The following is a 19,841-nucleotide window of genomic DNA, read 5'->3' as shown; positions in this document are numbered from 1 at the left end:
ATTGGAATTCATTTGTATAGACAACAATTGAGTCTTTGTTTGGGGGCGTTTGCGTGACTGTAATAACGGGAAAATTAAGATTAAAACCCTCGCGAAGACCTGGGGGTATGTGCGCATATCTCTCAACGAGTCCTGCTTGTGTAAGATACATCTCCCAAGCGTCAGCGTTGTACGGCGTGAGAGCTTTAAGCTTTCTGCGCTCGAGCGCACGTCTGCACTCCGTGAGAGGAGGCAGCACATCCAGAACAGAAGTGTCGTTTGTCGTGCGTGGTGTCGCTGCACCCGGCGACTCTTTGCCAGTCGCTGCATATTGGGCGACCATCCCACATGGTGAGGACCTTGCTGACTCGGGTGCAGATAGTATCGGCTGCATTGTCCCAAGTCTTGGTCGCTTTGCATTCGACGATTCGGTGGGGATGCCTTCCCAAACACACTGCGCAAGCGGATAGGGAGCTTCCACTTGCGCTGCTTCGAAAATCCTGCCGCGAACGCTTGTTCGGGTCGGGAGATGAGGGACGGCGTGCATTCCTGCCTGTTCTTGGGGACGTTGAGTGTTGGCGAGCGTCCCTCCCTGTTCTAGGTGATGCGGATCGTCTACGCGAGTCTCGTGATGAGCGCCAGTTCTCCTTGTTCCTGTGACTCTGATTGGAGGATTGGCTCCCAGTCATGAGGGCATTGATCTGCTGATCTAGCTGGTGACGTGATTGTCATGTGTAGCGGTGTGGCATGGTGTGGCATGTGGCAAGATGTAGCGTGTGGCGTGTATCGTGAGGCAACGTTGAAAAACGAATGCGTTCGATGTTGGTGTTTATAGAAAAGGGAAGTAAACACATCGTCAGTGTATGCTCGGTAATTCGAGTATGATGATTGGAAACTAACCTTGTAGTCCCGTTGATTGTCCTGTCTCTTACGCTCTTCGAGGTAGACGTTAGTCCGCGTACGTTCTAACAAAGTCTCATTGATGCGTGATAGATCATAGGCCCCTGCTGCTGACTTGACTGCTATATGCCATAGTTTCCGTTGCTCTGCTTGATAAACAAGCAGCGCTGTTTGGGCTAAGGGATCTCTCATCGAGCGGTACTCATGCACTTGTAAGTTCCGCCAGAATATGGCCATCATCTTGATCCGGTCGGCTGGCCAAGCTGCCTGTTCCATGGCTGTGATGATGCGGGGGCAGGCTTGGCAGAAGTCCTCGAAGGGAAGATTCTGGTCGTCGACGACAGTACTGGCGTTTCGCATTGACGCTGCTGCTACCCAAGCTGTCTCACCACCTGCCAACGTTGCCATGATCATGGCGTCGTCATTGACCGAGGTCTTGAGTTTTGCGTCGTCCAGACCTGCGTTGGTGAAGTACCATAATTCGACATAGTCGCCTTTGTCGAGTTTGCGGGTAGCATAAGAAGATGGGATGATGACGGGCTCTGTGGGTACGTCACGTTGTGGGATAGAAGTATACTTGAACTTGTTCTTCTTCTTATCTTCTTTCTGCGTGGCTTCGTCTTCTTCCATGCGATCGTGTTCTCGCCTTTCACGTTCCTCGTCGTTGAGCCTTTCCATGTGCTCATCTCGCTCTCTATCTTCGTCTACTTGTCTCTCCCATTGAGCTTTAGCGATGTTGTTGTCGGCTTGCCATATGTTCCTAAGAATTGCGATGGCTTGCTGTTCGTTTATGTTCTCATTGGTGAGTTGTAGCCTCGTGTCGGCGAAAGCTGCGTCTGCGTAGTCTGGGCAGATACTTAAGTTCGGATCACTTTGTAGACGAGGCATTTTGTTAATTGCGTCGTCGTCTGATAGAGGCGAAAGTTCGAGTAATACGACTAAGAGTCTGAGAGTCTGCAAGTAGTAGTAGTACGAAGCAAAGAAGAGATGTCCCAAAAAGGACATCTGCCACATAGACAACATTCTACGCTCGTCCTCGTGCCTCGGACTCGCTTAGAAGACAATATCTGTCGAACCTGGGCTCAAGCTTAAGCATACTCCATATCTTAGCGCTCGCTGACAAATTTAGTGCAAGTAATTATCAGACGGAACAAACCGAAGTGTAACGAAATTCAAAGCACTGCCGCCAACTTGTATTCTTACCAAGGTTGCCTCCAAGCAAATCTGAGCATCTAGCAGATCCGTTCATCATCACCATCTTTCCTTGCCCTCAACTATTGATTTACGCATTCCCGTGCCTGCCCTCGTCATCTCTTCTTGACATGCCCCGCAAAGAGGCCGAGTCAAGTACGTCAACCAGACAGAGAGAAGCGCTGTTAGACTCGCCAGCACGTGTTGCGCCTCTTCGAGCGGGAGCAAAGTATCCACCACCATATGGTGCACAGCACCGCCAGGATGCTCTTTGGGAAGGTGAGCAACAGTATTATGATACATATTGAGTGACCCATCAAGAAGCAGGCGGGAATGAAGCGCTCCCTCCTCAATGGCATCAGTTTCAGGTGTTGGTTGGTGAAACAAAATATCAAGACAACGCGCTTGCTATGGTTTCACGGAACCGACCTTTACCAGGAGTGCGACTAGGTGAGCGAAGAACGTGCCGCTAGGAGCAAGGAACTCATGGCTGAGCATAGATGAACCTGGACAACTCGTTATTGCTGGATGCGAATGGCACATCTCGCCACTCGGGCGGTCCTACTTCGTCAACCATGACAGTCGGACCACATCCTGGAATAAACCAAAGCCAGTGCGTCCGGCAGAGAGCTTGGTGCCGGAGTGCATCGTCGAGGGTCACTCTAGATGCATATGGAGCCTTGCCTGCTTGGGCACCAGTTGTAATATACTGAGTGCGTCGGATGACTGGTCGATTCGCCACTGGAAAAAAGACGGAGAGCCAGTAGGAAAGCCTTTGGATAGCGATGGTGGGGGGATATGCTCAATGACATTATCTCCGGATGAAACAATGGTCGCGAGTGGAAGTAAGGACGGTAGACTACGACTGTGGAACATAAGGAAGGGCATCATGGTCGGCGACCCGTGGGAGGGGCACAATGATGGAGTGAGGTGCCTCGATTGGTCTCCCAATTCCTTGGAGATAGCAAGTGGATCGCAAGACGGCACCATACGACGTTGGAACCCGGATACTGGCCGACAAACAGCGACACCAATAGAGACCGGTCATGGCTGGGTGGAAGCTGTCAAATACTCTCCGCAATGCGACAAATTCATGAGCGGCGGTATGGACTGTATAATCCGCGTGTGGTCCAAGGACGGGCAGTTGCTCATCGAGATCAAGGGACATGATTACTCGGTGACGTCATTGTGTTGGTCCAAGGACGGTGCACACATCTTCTCTGCGTCATGTGATCACACCATCCGAAAATGGCGGTCCAATGATGGAGAGGAGCTCGTCGTTCTTCTGGGTCATACCAACAACGTCAGATCCCTGTGTCTGTTGCCTGATGAAAATGATCTCGTTAGCGCATCAGAAGACTGCACAGTTCGCATTTGGGACCTCAAGACCAATCAGCTAGTCGGAGATCCACTCTTACATGACGACGGAGTTGTTGCTCTTGCCATATCCCGTGATAGACAATACATTGTTAGTGGTGGATTAGAGGCAAAAGTATATGTTTGGAGCATGGAGGCAGCGCTCAATCGGCGGGGTGGCGACCAAGTTGGCGTGCGTATGTGCATTGGCGCCTTAACACGTTTTTAACGGCTCTGGTTTAGAGCGTGGATGATACCAATGCAAAACCTGACGCGAAGTCCAAGGCAAGTCAACCCTGCTCCTCTTCTCTTTCCCTCTCGATCTCACCTTTTCCTAGGGGCATCCAGTCCGACAGAGAGATGTGCGCCGATCAGTTGTGATGAACCTTGTCCTTCGCTCATTTGTTTGTTCAGCACATCTCCTCACACCCAATTTTCTCCACACAGCACGCGAGTAACAAAGGCTCGGCGAAATATGTCAGTGTTGCTTTTCGTTCCTGAACTGCGTTCCTTGATAGTTTCATCGATTTTGACTAACTCCATCCAGGCTGATGCTACATCGCGTCAACCGCGAGAAGCATCGCAGACCGCTGGAGCTCCAAGTCGCAGAATTCCCCCAGGGTTTTTTGACGAAATACCACGTCATGTTGATGTACGTGATATCCGAGTGGCGTACAACAGTGCATTTGATCAATATGTTGTCAGTCTTCTACGTCCCGCACCCATCGCACCCTCTTTGGTCGCTTACCGACCGTCTTTCACCGCCGCCACTCCAAGCCTCATAGGGCAACTGGGCGGGACACTCAACCCCAACGTCGCCCACTCAGCTTGCCTCGAAATATAGTCTCTGGCATGCTACGCAGACGACATGGTTCAGACATCCAGTTGCGAGAGCCACCGATAGTCGAAGTCCCGTGCACAGCAGGCAAGCCTGTACGTGTTTCCCTTCATCATTATTCTTTGTCGCTGACTCTTTTTCGCGCAGAGAGACTATCACGCTAGAAAGAAGCGAGCTGGCAGCTCGTTTCGATTCTCCCATGCTCATACCACACAGCAACACAGCCCAACACGGGGCACACCGTCATTGTCACAGCTACCACCTTCCACTGCCGCTGGTGCCGTGGGGACGGTGGGAACAAACTCGAATCCCCATATCACCATAAGAGATGCTGGATGGCGTGCTCGTTTCATGGTCTGGGTTTGCTGCATGTCTATTCAGAATACAGATGGTCATCATTAAGGAAGCGACATATTGGCTTCCGGGTTTCATTGTATCTTTTATTGTCTCATCCCGTTTTTCATGACTCTGCCCTATGGTTGGGGACTAACCCTATACCATGTGCGCACATAGTACTAGAATTCACAGTGCCTTTTAAGAATATATTATCAGTTTTGCCAACCCATGATATCATGACCCAGATTAGTTCACAAGTGCCAACGGGCTGCATCAAATATCCAAAGGATCGCTCTGGTGCATGCTCAATTGTTGCTTGCGAACCGTCGGATAATAGGATCCGGCAAATAGTAAGACAAGTCTGCTCTGGGAATTGGGAACGGAAGAAAGTAGAATGGATCATTGGGTATCAAGTCTAGTCTCAGCTTACTGTTTCCTCTTGGGAGATCCGCCAATTACATTCAAGTTGTTACTGCAATCAGGGAGGTTAACTAAACTTCAATGTTTCTTCCTCTGTTCTGTGGAATCAGCGGCTCACAGCCAAGCTGTACAGTAATTACATAACAGGACAATGGACATATGATTACATACGCAATTTTCCACTATCACGTCCCATTTTAGATAGCAAGCACCATCATGATGGTCACGGTGCTTCACCGGAGGGCACCAACGGGGTGACTGCTTCAAGCAAATGTGCTAAAGTGAAGAGACGGCCCAGGGTAGCCTGTGGAAGGCCCGCTGTTCTCGGAGTCTCCCGCCGCTGTTTTGATTTTATATTGTTCATCTGATTAGTAGTAGTACATACATGGTCACGATTGTGGACGCACCTTGAGTGCCACAGCGGAGTCCACATTCCGTGTGGGGGGTATTTATTCTCGAATCTCTTTACACCTATTTCCATCTTTCCCTCCACTTGTATCTACCTTGTACTACAGATGGAGAATATCATCCCCCCTGCCCTCGATAGTCAGCGGACGCCCGAGCAATATCCTGCGGGCAAACCGGGCGAGCCTTCTGGTCCTCAAAGGGGGTTAGTTCGAACATATGCCGAATACTTAGACTCTGTGGGCAAACCGGGCGAGCCTTCTGGCCCTCAAACGACGTTAGTTCGAACATATGCCGAATACTTAGACTCTGTGGGCAAACCGGACGAGCCTTCTGGCCCTCAAACGACGTTAGTTCGAACATATGCCCAATACTTTTAGTAATATTTGATAGGAATAGCTATCGCATCGCGTCTCATCACGACGCTGATATATGCATCTCCGACACTTGTTATACCAGTGTCATGAATATGGAATTGATCTATGTACATACTTTATATCGCATCTGGTGCAAAGAACACCATTATCGCCCATACTTATATGGTTGTCCTTTACCGTTTCATATTTGAAATATCACATGCCTTCCTCCCCCCAGTCTCAGTTGACGAACAATACACCATCCTTGGCCGCTGGACCACTGATCCTTGAAGCTTGAAGCTTGAAGTCTGGGGCTCTTAGCCTCCGCCTGAAAATCAACAGTATTCTCCATCCCCGCCTTCAAATTCTCTCTCATTTGTAACACTCGCCTTGGGATGTCGTTCCTCATCGATGACACTCTTCATTACCTCTGTAATGGATTTACTGGTTTCCGGGTTTCATTGTATCTTTCGTTGTCTCATCCCGTTCTTCGTGACTCTCCTCTATGGTGGGGGACTAACCCTATACCATGTGCGCACATAGTACTAGAATTCATGATATCATGACCCAAATTAGTCCACAAGTGCCAATGGGATCTATCGCTTTTTAGCCTTCGAGCAAGACTCGAAACTGCGCAGATAAGTTGTTGCCAGAATTTGGTACTTGATGCTCATCGGACAAATGAAGAGAACGAATCGATGGTGAGAAGTGATTGTACTGGTACAGAAGCAAAATGACTTGATGCGTTCCTTCTAACTATGAATCGTCGAGCTCGTCTTCTTCCTCGCTGCCCCCCATCAAATCCTCATTCACCATGTCTACGACTGCATTGATGGTTGCTTTAGACATTCGAGGCATGGCACCCGGTCGCAAGAGAGGATGATGTGCTTCTTGGAGCTCTTCCTCAGATTCCTCGCCACTCTCTTCGCCATTGGCATCGCTTCCACGGTTGTCTTCCTCTTCCGAACCGTCACCGGGATGGCTACCACTCCCGACGTCGCTCGCCTCTGAATCTGATGAGCTGCTATGATCAATATCTTCCGAAGAAGCAATCTCGTAGTCGTCGTCGTCCGAATCTGAGTCATCCCACGCGGGACCATTGGCAGCAGTGTTTTCGCCAATAGATGGTTGCTCCTGAGTCGTTGCTTTCTTACCACTTGTAGCTTTGGAGGGAGGTGGAGCGGACCCTTTGCCAAACAGGTGCTTCCGCTGCCTCGCCCATGCATTGATGGGGTCTTGTTCTCGACCATCCACCATGGAGAACTCCGTCTCGACAATGTCTCCCTCTACATCCTCATTATCTCCTCTTTTGCTGTCATGATCTTCAGCAGACGATGATATCTTTCTCCCGAGGATGACGGAACATGTACGACCCGTGGCACTGATCATGCGAATGCCATCTTTTGGGATGAGATCACCAACGGCCCAAAACTCGCATGGTTTGCTCTCCCCCCAAAGAATTCCCGAGTCGAAAAACCATAGAGTTCCGGGTTTTGCGGCAAGATAAGCATCGATACCGGCTGCGCTGTGTCCTGATTTGGGAGTAGCGCAAGCGCTGCGAAATACAGTTGCTGAGGCCTCGAGAAGAGAAATAGGGAGATGCATTAGAAACTCGCGTAGGACGAAGAGCGTCTCATCTCCTCTCGCAACCGTTGATGTGGATGGAGTCGACGAGCCGGAGTAGGAGGTAGTGTCGAATTTAGAGGTGCTTATAGCGTCAAGTCCAAATATTATTTGGTGTGAGTTAGAAGTTGTGGCCCTACCCTTCTCAGGTATGTCACTGGATAGGATGACAACTGTCCAGTGCTGCTTTGCTTTTCCACGCGTTGGTAGCAGGAATGCTCGTGAGATACTAGGAAGAGGGATCGAAGCTTCCACCGCACGAGATGAAGTATTTACAAAGCGTATCGTCTTCTCGTGAATCGTGATGTCAACTTTTTTTCGAACAGGCGAGGTTGTGGATATCGAAGGGAGTGTGAAAACGGGCCGGTCGTCCTCAAGTACATCCGTAGTTTTTTGGCGCTTAGTATCTGAGCCAACGCCTTCTTCATCATTGCTGGCTGCTCGCCCGCGTTTTGTGCCTTTCTGTACGGCCAGGTCTTGGACCGCCTTCATGCCGGCAGCTTGATCTCGTGCCCACCCCAGTTGGCCGTGGGGCGACACATCTGAGGGACATTCACCGCCAGATGCAAATGCAAGAAGCATGTCCACAGCAGAGCGGGTTTGTTCGGAGCTCAGGGAGTCTATGATGGACGAGCATTCCGCTGGAAAGTGTTTGGACAATGCGTCCAAGTATGGAGTGCTCGAACTCATCACTAGATCCTTATCGAGCTGGACACGATAACACGGATCAGCAATAATACCTGCTAGATATTTATTCCTACCTTGAATGAACCAAAAAGTCACCAAGTCACTACACAGAACTCTAGTCACAAGTTTCTTCAAAGCTCTCAGTCTTCATTGTGGGTTCAGGTAGGTCACATGACTACACGCGTCACAAATATGGCCAAAAATAGAATTCACGTTCTCATTCAACAACACCGAATTGCCGACCCTAAACAAAGACGCGACTCTGCCTCTTACTGCCATCATAACACCCTTCGCGTCCTTGTTGACTTCATTTCTCACATTCGCTAATCACTGCTTGCCCCTTGTTTACCTCGAGTAGTCTGAGTGATCACACCCCTCAAGCTCTTCGTGCCTATACCAACGTGTCTATCCACTGTCCCACTTTCAGGTAAGTTGTTCATATTTCGCTGCAGCCCTGACGTAATTCTGGTTGACTGCCCGCAGTGTATATAGGACCTTCCTCGACTAATCCTCTCACTCATGGCACCCAAATCTACCGGAGGGAAGTCTAAGTCTGGCGCACCCTCTCAAGCAGCAGGAGGGGTTGCGGGATCTGGTGCGACTACGACACCAAGAACGATACAGACACGCAGCCAGAAAGCTGGCCTCCAGGTCTGTCTTTAGTCTGTCCTCCTCTGATCGGTTTTCCTAATATAGCCCCTGTTTTCCATTACTCTCCTTGTAGTTTCCCGTCGGTCGTATTCATCGTTACTTGAAACAGCGCACGCAGCACAATGTGCGTATTGGAGCGAAGGCTGCTGTCTATACTAGTGCAATATTGGAGTATCTCACTGCTGAAGTGCTTGAACTTGCTGGTGAGTACTTGATCCGGATTGAAGACGACTCGTTCTTACACCCGTTATCAGGAAATGCATCAAAGGACTTGCGCGTCAAACGCATAACTCCCCGGCACTTGCAACTTGCCATCCGAGGAGATGAAGAACTCGATATCCTTGTCCGCGCGACAATCGCTGGAGGAGGTGTATTACCATTTATCCACAAGAGCTTGACAGCTGCTTCAGGCAAGAAGAAGCTCGAGGGACAACAGTAGGAGACATTGGAATGTTACAGCGGGATGTAGATATTATCTATTGATGTTTGTGAGTGCGGTGATTTAACTTTATTTTACTTTTGACTGTTTGTTACTTGCATCTGTAGTTTTTGTATCAAATGCATGTATGAGACTTGGTTGTTTGGACTGCGTGATGGGCAGTTAACCAACTAGTGCAAGACTAGTGACTCAGTTGCTCAAGTTACAGTACGTTCCGCAAGAAAAAAAATGTTAGTTGCGACTCTCGTGCTACAACTCGATCAAACAGAGTTTGCTAGTGCAATAATCTCGATCACAAACTGCTCGCGCGTTCCCCAAGACGGTCGCTTTCCCACTGCCTCTCTCAACTCCCCTTTCTCATGCAGCTCCTCAATTTTGGTACACTTGTCGACGACCTATTAAGGAAATCATGTCTAAGCAGCACGTAAGACCTGCCTTTGGCGTTTTTCCGATCAGTGACCTTGTCACCGAACCCAGCATGGCCTTCAGGTTGGACTGCCCACTAATCGCGACTTCACCTGCAAGTATATGTTAACGACTGATTATCTCACCGTGAGCACGGAATGGCTACTTAGGGTTTTCCTGATCGGCGCATTTATAGATTTGGTGGGTTATAATCAGGCAAGATTGTTGACCTGGACAGAGTTCAATTTTGATGTATCGAGGCTATTGGAGAGAATGCCGTTGTGTGGATCAGTTCATGGCGTTCGAGCGGAGCTGATCATGTGCTGTAACTATGTCTGGGGAATTGTGGACGACACTGATGTGACTATTTTCGTACGTCCTAGCAGCTGCATCTTGAAAGTAAACTCATAAACGAGCAGGTTGCTAGAGACGTTGCTACACCCTGGAGGCCACTCGCATATGGGTAGTCCACGACGAAGATGATCAGTACTGGAATGCTCAGCACTCATCATCCGCGCTTTACATAGCACTCATTCCCACCGGCCCGAATTATTCACACAATCATTAATTCTCATGTCCCCGTAAAAAGATGAGGCTGAGCAGCGTCTTTCAGATATACAGAAGTCGATTATTGATCCACAGTACCATACCACACTGACTCCCACTCAGTCACGTCACCAGGTCCCTTCGTCAAGTGGTTCATGTCAGCCACGAACGATAACCTTCCCACTATTCAGCCGCCAAGGACTTGGTTCGGTAAGTTCTCAATCGCGTTCATTCATGCTGCATGCCAAGATGTTAATATCGCTGCCCCAGCCTCGTCTTGGAAGGCTCGCTTAAGAAAAATCTCTGCAAATCAAACCGATGGACCATCCTCCGCTGGCACATGTTACATGATGCATGCCATACTGGTCATGATACACGTCGTCCTTGTTATATTATATATCGCTCACTGGGAACACCGTGTGACTCTGTTATTCACGCCTATGAACAATGATTTCTGGCCTGTGGTGTTGAGTGCTTCACTGCAAGCATTTTACACTGTACGTGCTTACCCTGTACGAAAACCACACCTGACGTCAAAGACTTCATCTAGATTTACACGGCTGTTCTACTCTTCCTTACCCAACGGCTTGCGGTGTCAAGAACGCTAGTACGCCGCCAGAAATTGACCGCCATTCACGATGTCTCGGGTGCATGGGCAGGCCTCGGCTCCGCACTCAGCAGTGTCTGGCAACAAACTGATGTCTCTGCCTCATGGTGGATGACATCTACTGTGGCAGCCTACCTTGCGTGCATTTCTGTGCTGCATGTCACCTCTTCCACTCTCCTACAAATTCAAACGTTCAGTACTTCTATGACGACTTCTGTCCCAACAACACTAGCCTGGCTAAACGATCTATCAACGATAACATCTCCAAACTATTCTGCTGTATACGATGTGAACTGGGAACCCATCACCGCATTCTTACCAGTTTTCAATCAATTGCCCGGAGTGGTCTCTGCAGGATTATCCAACACTACAGTCTACGACACCCCACAACAAACAAATGCTATAGTAGGAAATGCAACTGTGAATGCAACGACGATAACCTCATATTGCGGATTGCTTCCCAATATTTCGTCCTCTGTGATATACCCTCCAAATACTTCATTTAATCCCACTCCAATTAATCCGATGATCTTAGCAAATACTTCGTTTGACAATGGAGCTTTGCTCTTTTTTGGCGCATCAATTCCCTGTACGTCATCGTAGTTTTGAATGGGTTTAAGCTTCATATTTAGAAATGTTCATAGGGTCAGACCAGATACGAGTGCTTAGCTCCGGTTTGATTCCACCTCATGGCGAGGTGAGGCTTCTCCAAAATCATATGTGGGCGCCGTGAAAGCTGACAGTTGTCTCACAACAGCCATCCGATTTTTCGCTCCAGGCTGGCGTCGTTTTCATGGTCTCTACATTATTAGACATCGATCCTTCAGTGAAAGATGTATTCGCTGCACCGATTCCTTGGGAAATGAAGAATTCTTGTGCGTTGGCTTTGTTGTAATACTTCCATGCTAACAAATATATTCTGTAGCGGGGGTCCTTGAACTTTATTTTGTGCAATGCTCGCTGTCGGCCGTGAGCGCAGAAGCGGTGATTGACATCCAAACCAAGATTCTGCAGAATCCCGTGTCTGCCTCGCAATCATCTAGGCAGTGGGAGATTAACCAATGGTCATCCGATACTTGGCAATCCGTGGTGTGTTGAAACTCATTTTGAGGGTGTACGACAATTCAATGATCTACTTCACACCCAAGATTGGTGATGCTCTGGCTAAACCGGTCAGTAGCGGGTATTCATTCATGAATTCAGCTGGACCCTCGATAGTGGACGAGTAAAAACATCCCCTTCACTCCCACGCTGCAATGCCTTACCTATGATTTTTTATAGGTATATCATGTCATTGGTAGGCTTAAATCTCACCGCCGAGTATGATCAATCTACGATGGGAGGCCTTCCCATCCCTGCTGTCGTTTTGAGCCCGGATAAACTCGAAGCTGCTATTGCACGGGTAGCCGCACAACTCATTTGGATAGGTAAGTGTTCGCGACCTTCACACGCATTGTCCTGTTTTCACATGCTATGTCGCATGCTCAGTGGGGCAAGTGGGCTTGTCCAATGGAGGACTTCAACCTGGGAACGGAATAACCGATGTTGTCGAGGAGACGAATGCCCTACGTCTGAATGTCAGTGTGAACTGCACAGAACCTCCTTCCATTTCACTGATGTGACATGTTGTAGATCAATCTTCTTCCTGTGAGTTCATGATGGTATATCCACAATGCCAATTTATCGAAGATGAGTCACTTCAGCTGTCCTTTGCGATATCTGCGTCGGTGATCATGATGGCATTGGCTATATTCATGACAAGAGCATTAAATGCGTCCAGCAACAGCCAGGCTGTCATCCCGAATACAGGTGTATTGCAACTCTTGTGGCTGGGTCAACATTCAGCCTCCGTCAACGAAGTCCTGGAAGATGTGGAGCATCCGACGGAGGCCAGCCTGCGCCGCGCAGGCATGATCAATGTTTGTTTTGCAAAGACGATATCTGCCGAAGAAAAGTTGGAGAGTTCCTTTGATAGCCTCTCTGGTCAAGTTGACCACGGTCGTGACGACGAGATGTGAATGTGACGATGTTGGTTATGGTGACTTGGACAGTTTATTCTTATTGAGGCCTATGAAGGGACGTTCTTAAAATACGGATATATACCATACATTTACCGATACAATGGAGTCGGGCGACTCGGGCCCGCACTTGCCGCTAGGTTCAAAGTCCGGTGTTGAGGTTCAGATCACCGTCCACGATGTTTGAGCAGAGACTACTCCACACACATTCGTACGCTTTGCTTGAAGGGTGCCAGTGAAGTCCATGGCACTATCGTGGATTAAAGAAGTACCGATCATGCACTCTAACTATATCTGTGGGGAAATTTGGCTGATACCGATGTGATTATTTGCAGGAGCCTGATCAGAGCAGTCCCATCATGAAAGTAAATCCTTAGAGGAGCAGCTTACCAGGGTTGGTAGCTGCTAGCAGCCACTCATATATGTTGAATTTGCGCATTTGAAAACTTGAACAGGTCCCTCTTCGGTGTTATACCAGGGCCGCGGCGGCCATGACGATGATCAGTGTTAGAAAGTCCATCAGCCGCCCTTGACATGACTCGTCCAAGTTCCCACAAGCCCGCGTTATTCACGCAACCAGCAGTCCCCGTGTCACCGTAAAAAGCGAGGCTGAGTAGTATCTTTTTAGATATAGGGAAGCCAATCGTTCATCCGTAGTACCGTACCACACTGACCTCCTCACGTCACTAGGTCCCTTCATCAAGTGGTTCATGCCAGCCACAAACGGTAACCTTCCCACCATTCACCCGCCAAGGACTTGGTTTGGTAAGTTCTTGTCGTACTAATTCATGCTGCATGACAACAGCTAAGCCTACATCTGATTCTCATTGCAGGGTGCTGGAAGGCTCGCTTGAAAAATCTCTCTGAAAATACAACCGATGGATCATCCTCCGCTAACACATGTTACATGCTGCATGCCATACTGGTCATGATACATGTCGTCCTTGTTATGTTGTATATCGCTCACTGGGAACACCGTGTGACTTTGTTATTCACGCCTATGAACAATGATTTCTGGCCTGTGGTGCTGAGTGCTTCACTGCAAGCATTTTACACTGTACGTGCCCACCCTGTACGAAAATCACACCAATGAAAAAGACTCCATCCAGATTTATACAGCTGTTCTACTCTTCCTTACCCAACGGCTTGCGATGTCAAGAACACTTGTACGCCGCCAGAAATTAACCACTATTCACGATGTCTCAGGTGCATGGGAAGGCCTCGGCTCCGCACTGAATAGTGTCTGGCGACAATTTGACATCTCTTCCTCATGGTGGATGGTTTCTGCTGTGACTGCCTACCTCGCGTGCATTTCCGTGCTGCATGTCACCTCTTCCACTCTCCTACAAATTCAAATGTTCAACGCTTCTATGACGAATTCTGTCCCAACAACACTAGCCTGGCTAAATGACCTATCAAATTCCTCTGTCGTGCACTGGGAAGCCATTACTTCATCTTTACAAATTTTTAATCAATTGCCTGGACTAGTCACTGAAGGATTATCCAACACTACAGTCTATGACATTCCACACACAAATGCTGTAGCAGGTTATGCAACCGTCAATGCAACGACGATAACCTCGCATTGCGGATTGCTTCCCAATATTTCGTACTCTGTGGATTACAACCCCCTCGTGCCACTTAGTTCACCTGATTGGATGATCAGAGCAAACTTCTCTTTACTTGGCGATGAAACTTTTCTGTTTGTTAACGCAAGCATCCCCTGTACGTCATCAAGAAACTTTTCAATAATTTGCTGTTGTATTCAGAAATGCTTCCAGGGTCAGACCAGATACAAACGCTCGTCCCCACTTGGAACAGTACTCGCAGGGTAAGGTATCAACTGTAGGCGCCGTGAAAGCTACCTGACAGTTATCTCACAACAGTCATCCGAGCCTCCGCCCCAGGCTGGTGTTGTTTTAATGGTCTCTACATTACTAGACATCGACCCTTCAATGCAAGAGGCACTCGCTGTACCGATCCATTGGAACATGACGAATACTTGTGCGTTGGTTTTTTTTGCAATACCTCCATGCTAACAAATATATTCTGCAGCGGGGGTCTTTGAAGTCTATTTTGTTCAGTGCTCGCTGTCGGCCGTGAGCGCAGAAACGGTGATTGACATCCAAACCAAGAGTCTGCAGAATCCCGTGTCTGTCTCGCAATCGTCTAGGCAGTGGGGGATTAATCAATGGACATCTAATACCTGGCAATCCATGGTGTGTTGAAGTTCATTTTGAAGGGTTATGACATATTTACCGCTACCAAAGATTGGTGATGCTCTGGCTGTCCAGGTCAGCAGTGGGGATGATTTTATTCAGACTAATTCCGAACCCTCGTTAGCGGATGAGTTGAGACCTTGCCTTCACTCCCATGTTGCAATGCCTTACCTATGATTTTGATTTATAGGTGTATTATGACATTGGTAGGCTTAAATCTTACCGCCGAGTATGATCAATCCACGTTGTGGGGCGTTCCCATTCCTGCTGTCATTTTGAGCCCGGATAAGCTCGAAGCTGCTATTGCACGGATAGCCGCACAACTCATTTGGATAGGTGAGTGTTCGCGACCTTCACACGCATTGTCCTGTTTTCACTTATGCTATGTTGCATGCTCAGCGGGGCGAATGGGCACGTCAAATGGCGGACTTCAACTTGGGAATGGGGTAACCTCTGTCAACGAGGAGATGATTTCCCTACGCCTGAATGTCAGTGTGAACTGCACAGAACCTCCTTCCAGTTAACTGATGAACCATGTCATAGATCAATCTTCTTCCTGTGAGTTCGTGATGATATTTCCGCAATGGCGATTTATCGAAGAGATGAGTCACTTAGCTGTCCTTTGCGGTGTCTGCATCGGTGATCATGATGGCATTGGCCCTATCCACAACAAGAGCATTCGACGCATCCAGCAAAAGGCAGGCTGCCATCCCACATATAGGCGCACTGCAACTGTTGTGGCTGGGTCAACATTCGGCCTCCGTCCATGAAGTTCTGGAAGATGTAGAGCATCCGACGGAGGTCAACCTACGCCGCGCAGGAATGATTGATGTTTGTTTTGCAAAGACGATATCTGACCAAGAAGAGTTCGAGAGTCCCACTGGTCGTGACATGTGATGTGAATGTGGGTTTGATGGTTAGTAGGCCATGGTGATTTAGACAATAGTTAGTTCGAGTGAGGCCTGTGAATGGATAGTACAGTCTTGATATTTCCGTTTATCGATATGACAACTGCCTTGCAACACCAGGTTGTTCATTCCGAGTCTGGCAGAAAGCCCTATATTATCATTAATATTATTATGTTGATTTTGAGGACGGAATGGCTAATTTGGGGTTTTGCTGATCATCCACGTATAAATTTAGTGGGTTATAATCAGGCGATCGAGATTGTAGAGTTCAATTTTGATCTAAGTATCGAGGCCATTGCAATTGGAGAGAATGCCGTCGTGTGCATCGTGGAGCTGATCTACCCTAACTATCTCTGTGGGGAATTTTGGACGACACCGATGTGACTATTTTCGTACGTCCTGAGCAGCTGCATCTTGAAAGTAAACTCGTAAACGAGCAGGTTGCCAGATGTCGCTACACCCTGGAGGCTACTCGATATGTTGCTATCGCGCATTCGAACAGGATTTTGCTATGCTAGCGCAGTTTTTACTCGCCCGGTTGGGCTGTGCCTTCGGCAGACGGCGTGCCCCTGGTATCACACGTAGAGTCGGCCTCGTGGAGACATCCTTGCCACGGATCGCGGAGGAAGAAACGCGCTCAATATTTGCCGGCCAGTAGTCCTGAGTCTGTACAGCGGTACGCGACCCGAAACCTGGTGGTGGCTATTAGGAAGAGTCGTGAAGTTCACGATACCATGGAGAGAATGACGTCACGTGCACGTGCCTCAGTGAACCACTACGCACGTGAGTTTAACATTTCAATTTTTCTAGCGACTTTCCGTTATACAGATCTAGTACTCTCTGAACGTTCATACGTGTGGATGTCGCTAAAATAGTGCCAGTGATCATCGAATGGCGGAAACTGCCCGTCGGCACGTCAACCTTGACAAGTATTCTACTCAAAGGCTATTTTCAGAAGTGTGTGGCACTATCGTTGATCACCTGCAGTTCCGAGCCACATGTGTGATGCCACGCAATTTCTTTTTAGATATATGGACGTTGACTACTAGGACTGTTTATTCACAGTACTAGTACTGGTAGGACTATACCACCTCCTCTGACTTCCTCTCTGGCAACCTCACCGGGTCCCTTCTTCATGTCAGCCACAAACGGCAATTATCCTGCCATTCAGTCGCTAAAAACTTGGTTCGGTATGTCATTGGACATCATTTTAATTGACATTGCGTGCTCATAGCTACATCTCGCTCCCTCAGTGTCCTGGAAGGCTCGCTCGAAAAATCTTTCAGGATATGCAATCGATGGATCCTCCTCTACTGGTACATGTTACATGCTGCATGGCGTGCTGATTATCATACATTTCGTCCTTGTTATCTTTTATATCTTTCATTGGGAACACCGTGCGACCTTCCCATTCACACCGATGAACAACGATTTTTGGCCTGTGGTACTGAGCGCTTCACTCCAAGCATTTTACACTGTACGTGTCCTCCCTCCCTTAACTTATAGGTATGACAACCACAGGACTTCGTCTAGATGTACACGGCTGTTCTGCTCTTCCTTACCCAACGGCTTGCGATGTCAAGAACACTTATACGCCGCCTGAAACTGACCACCATTCACGATATTTCTGGTGCATGGTCAGGCCTCGGCTCCGCACTCAGCAGTATCTGGCAACAAATTGATATCTCTGCCTCATGGTGGGCGATTTCTGCTGTGACTGCCTACCTTGCAAGCATTTCCGTGCTGCATGTCACCTCTTCCACTCTCCTACAATTTCAAACATTCAATACTTCCATGGCGACTTCTGTGCCGACAACACTAGGATGGCCAAATGATACAATGATTTTAGGCGACTTCAATACGAACTGGGGATCCATCACTGCTTCCTTACCGGTTGTCAATCAATTGCCCGGACTGGTCTCTGTAGGGTTATCCAACACTACCGTCTACGACACCCCACAAACAAGCTCTATGGCAGGACATGCAACTGTAAATGCAACGACAATAAGCTCGCGTTGCGGATTGCTTCCCAATGTCACATACTCTGCGGATGCCGGTATGCTAAATGTAAATTCTTCGCTTGACGACGGATTCGGAACTTATCTAAATATGGGCGCAAGCTATCCCTGTACGTCACCATAGTTCTAAACGATTTTTCATCGTTGATTAAAAATGTTTATAGGGTCAGACCAGGTACAAGCACTTGTACCCGGTTGGTCATTTCCAAGTAACAATGTAATGCCCCCCAAAGATGCCCTGTGGAAGCTAACTGACAGTTGTCTTACAATAGTTCACTGGGCCGGGTACTAATCCTGGTGTTGTCCTTATGGTCTCTACATTATTAGACATCGAACCTTCCGTACAACAGGAGGTTGCCGTGCCGACAACTTGGGAACTTCCTGATCATTGTGAGTCGGCTTCTTTGTATAACCGCCATGTTAACAAATACTCTTTAGCGAACTATTCAGTTGTCGATCAATATGTCGTTGATGTCTATTTTGTGCAATGCTCGCTCTCAGCCGCGACCGCAGAAGCGGTGCTCGACATGCAAACGAACAGTCTGCAGAATCCCGTGACCGTGTCGCAACCATCCACGCAGTGGGAAATCAAGCAGTGGCCCCAGTGGACATCTAATACCTGGCAAACAGCGGTGTGTTGAAGTACATCTTGAGGGGTTACGAACGTTCAATGATCAACCATTTACATAAGATTGGTTGGGCTTTGGCTTACCAGGTCGGTAGTGGATATTCATTTATCACTTCAGCTGGATTTTTCGCTGGAAATCCCGCCAGCGAACCCTCAATTGCGGATGAGTTAAAACCTTCCCTTCGCTGGCACGCTACAACATCTCACCTGAGATTTCATTTTTAGGTATATCATGTCATCGGTAGGCTTAAATCTCGCTGCCGAGGATTTAGTACGAGCCACCGGGGGTCATCCCCTGTCTACTGTCGTGTTGAGCCCGGGTCAACTGGAGGCTGCCATTGCGCAGGTAACTGCACAACTCATTTGGACAGGTAAAGGCCATATGATGCCGTGACTTTAGCATGCATTTTACTCATTATGTCATCCTCAGCGGGGCGAATAGGCACATCCAATGGAGGACTTCAATACGGGAATGGAATGGCATACGTTGATGAACAGATCATTGCCCTACGGCTCAATGTCAGTATGAAATGCACTGAACTCCTTTCTATTGCTGAACCATGTCGTAGATCAACCTTCTTCCTGTGAGTTCATGATAATATCTACACCATGGCAGTTTATCAATGAGTCACTTTAGTTGTTGTTTGCAACATCTGCGTCGGTGATGATGATGATATTGGCTCTGTACATGACAAGAGCATTTGATGCATCCAGCGGTAGCCAAGCTGCCGTCCCGAATACAGGTGCACTGCAACTCTTGTGGTTGGGTCGTCATTCAGCACCTATCAATGAAGTACTGGATGATGTGGAGCACCCGACGGAAGCCAACCTGCGCCGCGCAGGCATGATAGATGTTTGTTTTGCCAAGACAATGTCCGATGAATCGGAAGAGTTGAGGGGTTCAACTGATACTCTCTCTTTTCGAAATCGCAACCGTCATTACGATAGAACGAGTGATTGGGTTTGATAGTAATAAGTCACTTGGGTATGCAGTACTGAATTGACAACAGCGCAACTGCCTTCGCATGCGTGTTCAGTATACAGCTACTTGGTACTGTGCCGCTTCTAATGTATTTAGCTGTTGAACGGAAAGGATAATAGACCAAGGCATAAAACAGATTCTTCTCTTAGATTGACATCTTTCATCTTTGGAAGATATCGAGCCGTTGACAATGACAATGATAATATAATTTTTCAGTAGGTGAAGGTCTAAGTTAGACTCTTAGCGCTTAGCAGGAACACAAGCTTACCCAAATTTCCAACTCCGCGGCAAATGGTTCATGACAGTAAAAACTTACTTATCATTGTCAA

At 48.2% G+C, this 19,841-nt stretch overlaps 8 protein-coding genes across 8 annotated transcripts; 5 read left to right on the top strand and 3 right to left on the bottom strand.

Moving 5' to 3' along the window:
- Positions 1-185: 185 nt before the first annotated feature.
- Positions 186-668, bottom strand: DEU56DRAFT_743464 (uncharacterized protein; the record flags this gene model as incomplete). Its single annotated transcript, XM_041349008.1, has 1 exon — positions 186-668. The coding sequence occupies one exon, from the start codon at positions 666-668 to the stop codon at positions 186-188; it is 483 nt and encodes a 160-aa protein (XP_041204689.1).
- A 484-nt stretch (positions 669-1,152) lies between these two features.
- Positions 1,153-1,846, bottom strand: DEU56DRAFT_961209 (uncharacterized protein; the record flags this gene model as incomplete). The annotated part of the gene is made up of 1 exon (XM_041359337.1): positions 1,153-1,846. A coding segment is annotated over exon 1 (615 nt), but the record flags the coding sequence as incomplete, so codon positions are not given.
- A 355-nt stretch (positions 1,847-2,201) lies between these two features.
- On the top strand, positions 2,202-5,805 carry DEU56DRAFT_983142 (WD40-repeat-containing domain protein; the record flags this gene model as incomplete). The annotated part of the gene is made up of 8 exons (XM_041359936.1): positions 2,202-2,349; positions 2,398-2,520; positions 2,571-3,619; positions 3,670-3,788; positions 3,841-4,078; positions 4,132-4,359; positions 4,412-4,624; positions 5,536-5,805. The coding sequence occupies 8 exons, from the start codon at positions 2,202-2,204 to the stop codon at positions 5,803-5,805; spliced, it is 2,388 nt and encodes a 795-aa protein (XP_041204687.1).
- Positions 5,806-6,409: 604 nt separating this feature from the next.
- On the bottom strand, positions 6,410-8,245 carry DEU56DRAFT_903614 (uncharacterized protein). The gene is made up of 2 exons (XM_041356645.1): positions 8,166-8,245; positions 6,410-8,112 (listed from the first exon to the last, which is right to left on the bottom strand). Exon 2 carries the CDS (start codon positions 8,092-8,094, stop codon positions 6,538-6,540), a length of 1,557 nt encoding a protein of 518 aa, XP_041204686.1. The 5' UTR covers positions 8,095-8,112; positions 8,166-8,245; the 3' UTR covers positions 6,410-6,537.
- Positions 8,246-8,329: 84 nt separating this feature from the next.
- DEU56DRAFT_824057 (histone-fold-containing protein) lies at positions 8,330-9,348 on the top strand. The gene is made up of 4 exons (XM_041354237.1): positions 8,330-8,518; positions 8,575-8,742; positions 8,816-8,945; positions 8,997-9,348. The coding sequence occupies exons 2-4, from the start codon at positions 8,611-8,613 to the stop codon at positions 9,179-9,181; spliced, it is 447 nt and encodes a 148-aa protein (XP_041204685.1). The 5' UTR covers positions 8,330-8,518; positions 8,575-8,610; the 3' UTR covers positions 9,182-9,348.
- An 827-nt stretch (positions 9,349-10,175) lies between these two features.
- DEU56DRAFT_961190 (uncharacterized protein) lies at positions 10,176-12,757 on the top strand (the record flags this gene model as incomplete). Its single annotated transcript, XM_041359336.1, has 11 exons — positions 10,176-10,209; positions 10,256-10,342; positions 10,403-10,629; positions 10,683-11,328; positions 11,384-11,436; positions 11,518-11,614; positions 11,665-11,828; positions 11,888-11,964; positions 12,021-12,166; positions 12,228-12,316; positions 12,392-12,757. 11 exons carry the CDS (start codon positions 10,176-10,178, stop codon positions 12,755-12,757), a joined length of 1,986 nt encoding a protein of 661 aa, XP_041204684.1.
- Positions 12,758-13,254: 497 nt separating this feature from the next.
- On the top strand, positions 13,255-15,970 carry DEU56DRAFT_563625 (uncharacterized protein). The gene is made up of 12 exons (XM_041346827.1): positions 13,255-13,387; positions 13,445-13,522; positions 13,591-13,814; positions 13,867-14,482; positions 14,539-14,588; positions 14,644-14,761; positions 14,813-14,976; positions 15,028-15,107; positions 15,167-15,312; positions 15,376-15,464; positions 15,520-15,534; positions 15,592-15,970. Exons 2-12 carry the CDS (start codon positions 13,468-13,470, stop codon positions 15,871-15,873), a joined length of 1,839 nt encoding a protein of 612 aa, XP_041204683.1. The 5' UTR covers positions 13,255-13,387; positions 13,445-13,467; the 3' UTR covers positions 15,874-15,970.
- Positions 15,971-16,709: 739 nt separating this feature from the next.
- DEU56DRAFT_563559 (uncharacterized protein) lies at positions 16,710-19,650 on the top strand. The gene is made up of 11 exons (XM_041346826.1): positions 16,710-17,074; positions 17,138-17,361; positions 17,418-18,012; positions 18,067-18,119; positions 18,175-18,292; positions 18,341-18,534; positions 18,594-18,697; positions 18,756-18,901; positions 18,961-19,049; positions 19,100-19,114; positions 19,168-19,650. Exons 1-11 carry the CDS (start codon positions 17,020-17,022, stop codon positions 19,495-19,497), a joined length of 1,923 nt encoding a protein of 640 aa, XP_041204682.1. The 5' UTR covers positions 16,710-17,019; the 3' UTR covers positions 19,498-19,650.
- Positions 19,651-19,841: the final 191 nt, after the last annotated feature.

This window comes from Suillus clintonianus, assembly GCF_016758775.1.
Source record: "Suillus clintonianus strain FC179 chromosome Unknown DEU56scaffold_84, whole genome shotgun sequence".
Classification (NCBI taxonomy): Eukaryota; Fungi; Basidiomycota; class Agaricomycetes; order Boletales; family Suillaceae; genus Suillus; species Suillus clintonianus.
This window is presented reverse-complemented; position numbering and strand designations above follow the sequence as displayed.

Bases quoted from the DNA above. Each gene is read 5' to 3' on its own strand.
- DEU56DRAFT_903614 (XM_041356645.1), bottom strand. From the start codon at position 8,094: ATGAGTTCGAGCACTCCATACTTGGACGCATTGTCCAAACACTTTCCA.
- DEU56DRAFT_824057 (XM_041354237.1), top strand. From the start codon at position 8,611: ATGGCACCCAAATCTACCGGAGGGAAGTCTAAGTCTGGCGCACCCTCT. The intron at 8,743-8,815 runs GTCTGTCTTTAG...CTCTCCTTGTAG, and splicing joins GCCAGAAAGCTGGCCTCCAG to TTTCCCGTCGGTCGTATTCA. The intron at 8,946-8,996 runs GTGAGTACTTGA...ACCCGTTATCAG, and splicing joins TGAAGTGCTTGAACTTGCTG to GAAATGCATCAAAGGACTTG.
- DEU56DRAFT_563559 (XM_041346826.1), top strand. From the start codon at position 17,020: ATGTCAGCCACAAACGGCAATTATCCTGCCATTCAGTCGCTAAAAACT. The intron at 18,120-18,174 runs GTAATGCCCCCC...GTCTTACAATAG, and splicing joins GGTCATTTCCAAGTAACAAT to TTCACTGGGCCGGGTACTAA. The intron at 18,293-18,340 runs GTGAGTCGGCTT...AATACTCTTTAG, and splicing joins TTGGGAACTTCCTGATCATT to CGAACTATTCAGTTGTCGAT.
- DEU56DRAFT_563625 (XM_041346827.1), top strand. From the start codon at position 13,468: ATGCCAGCCACAAACGGTAACCTTCCCACCATTCACCCGCCAAGGACT. The intron at 14,589-14,643 runs GTAAGGTATCAA...ATCTCACAACAG, and splicing joins CTTGGAACAGTACTCGCAGG to TCATCCGAGCCTCCGCCCCA. The intron at 15,313-15,375 runs GTGAGTGTTCGC...TTGCATGCTCAG, and splicing joins CGCACAACTCATTTGGATAG to CGGGGCGAATGGGCACGTCA.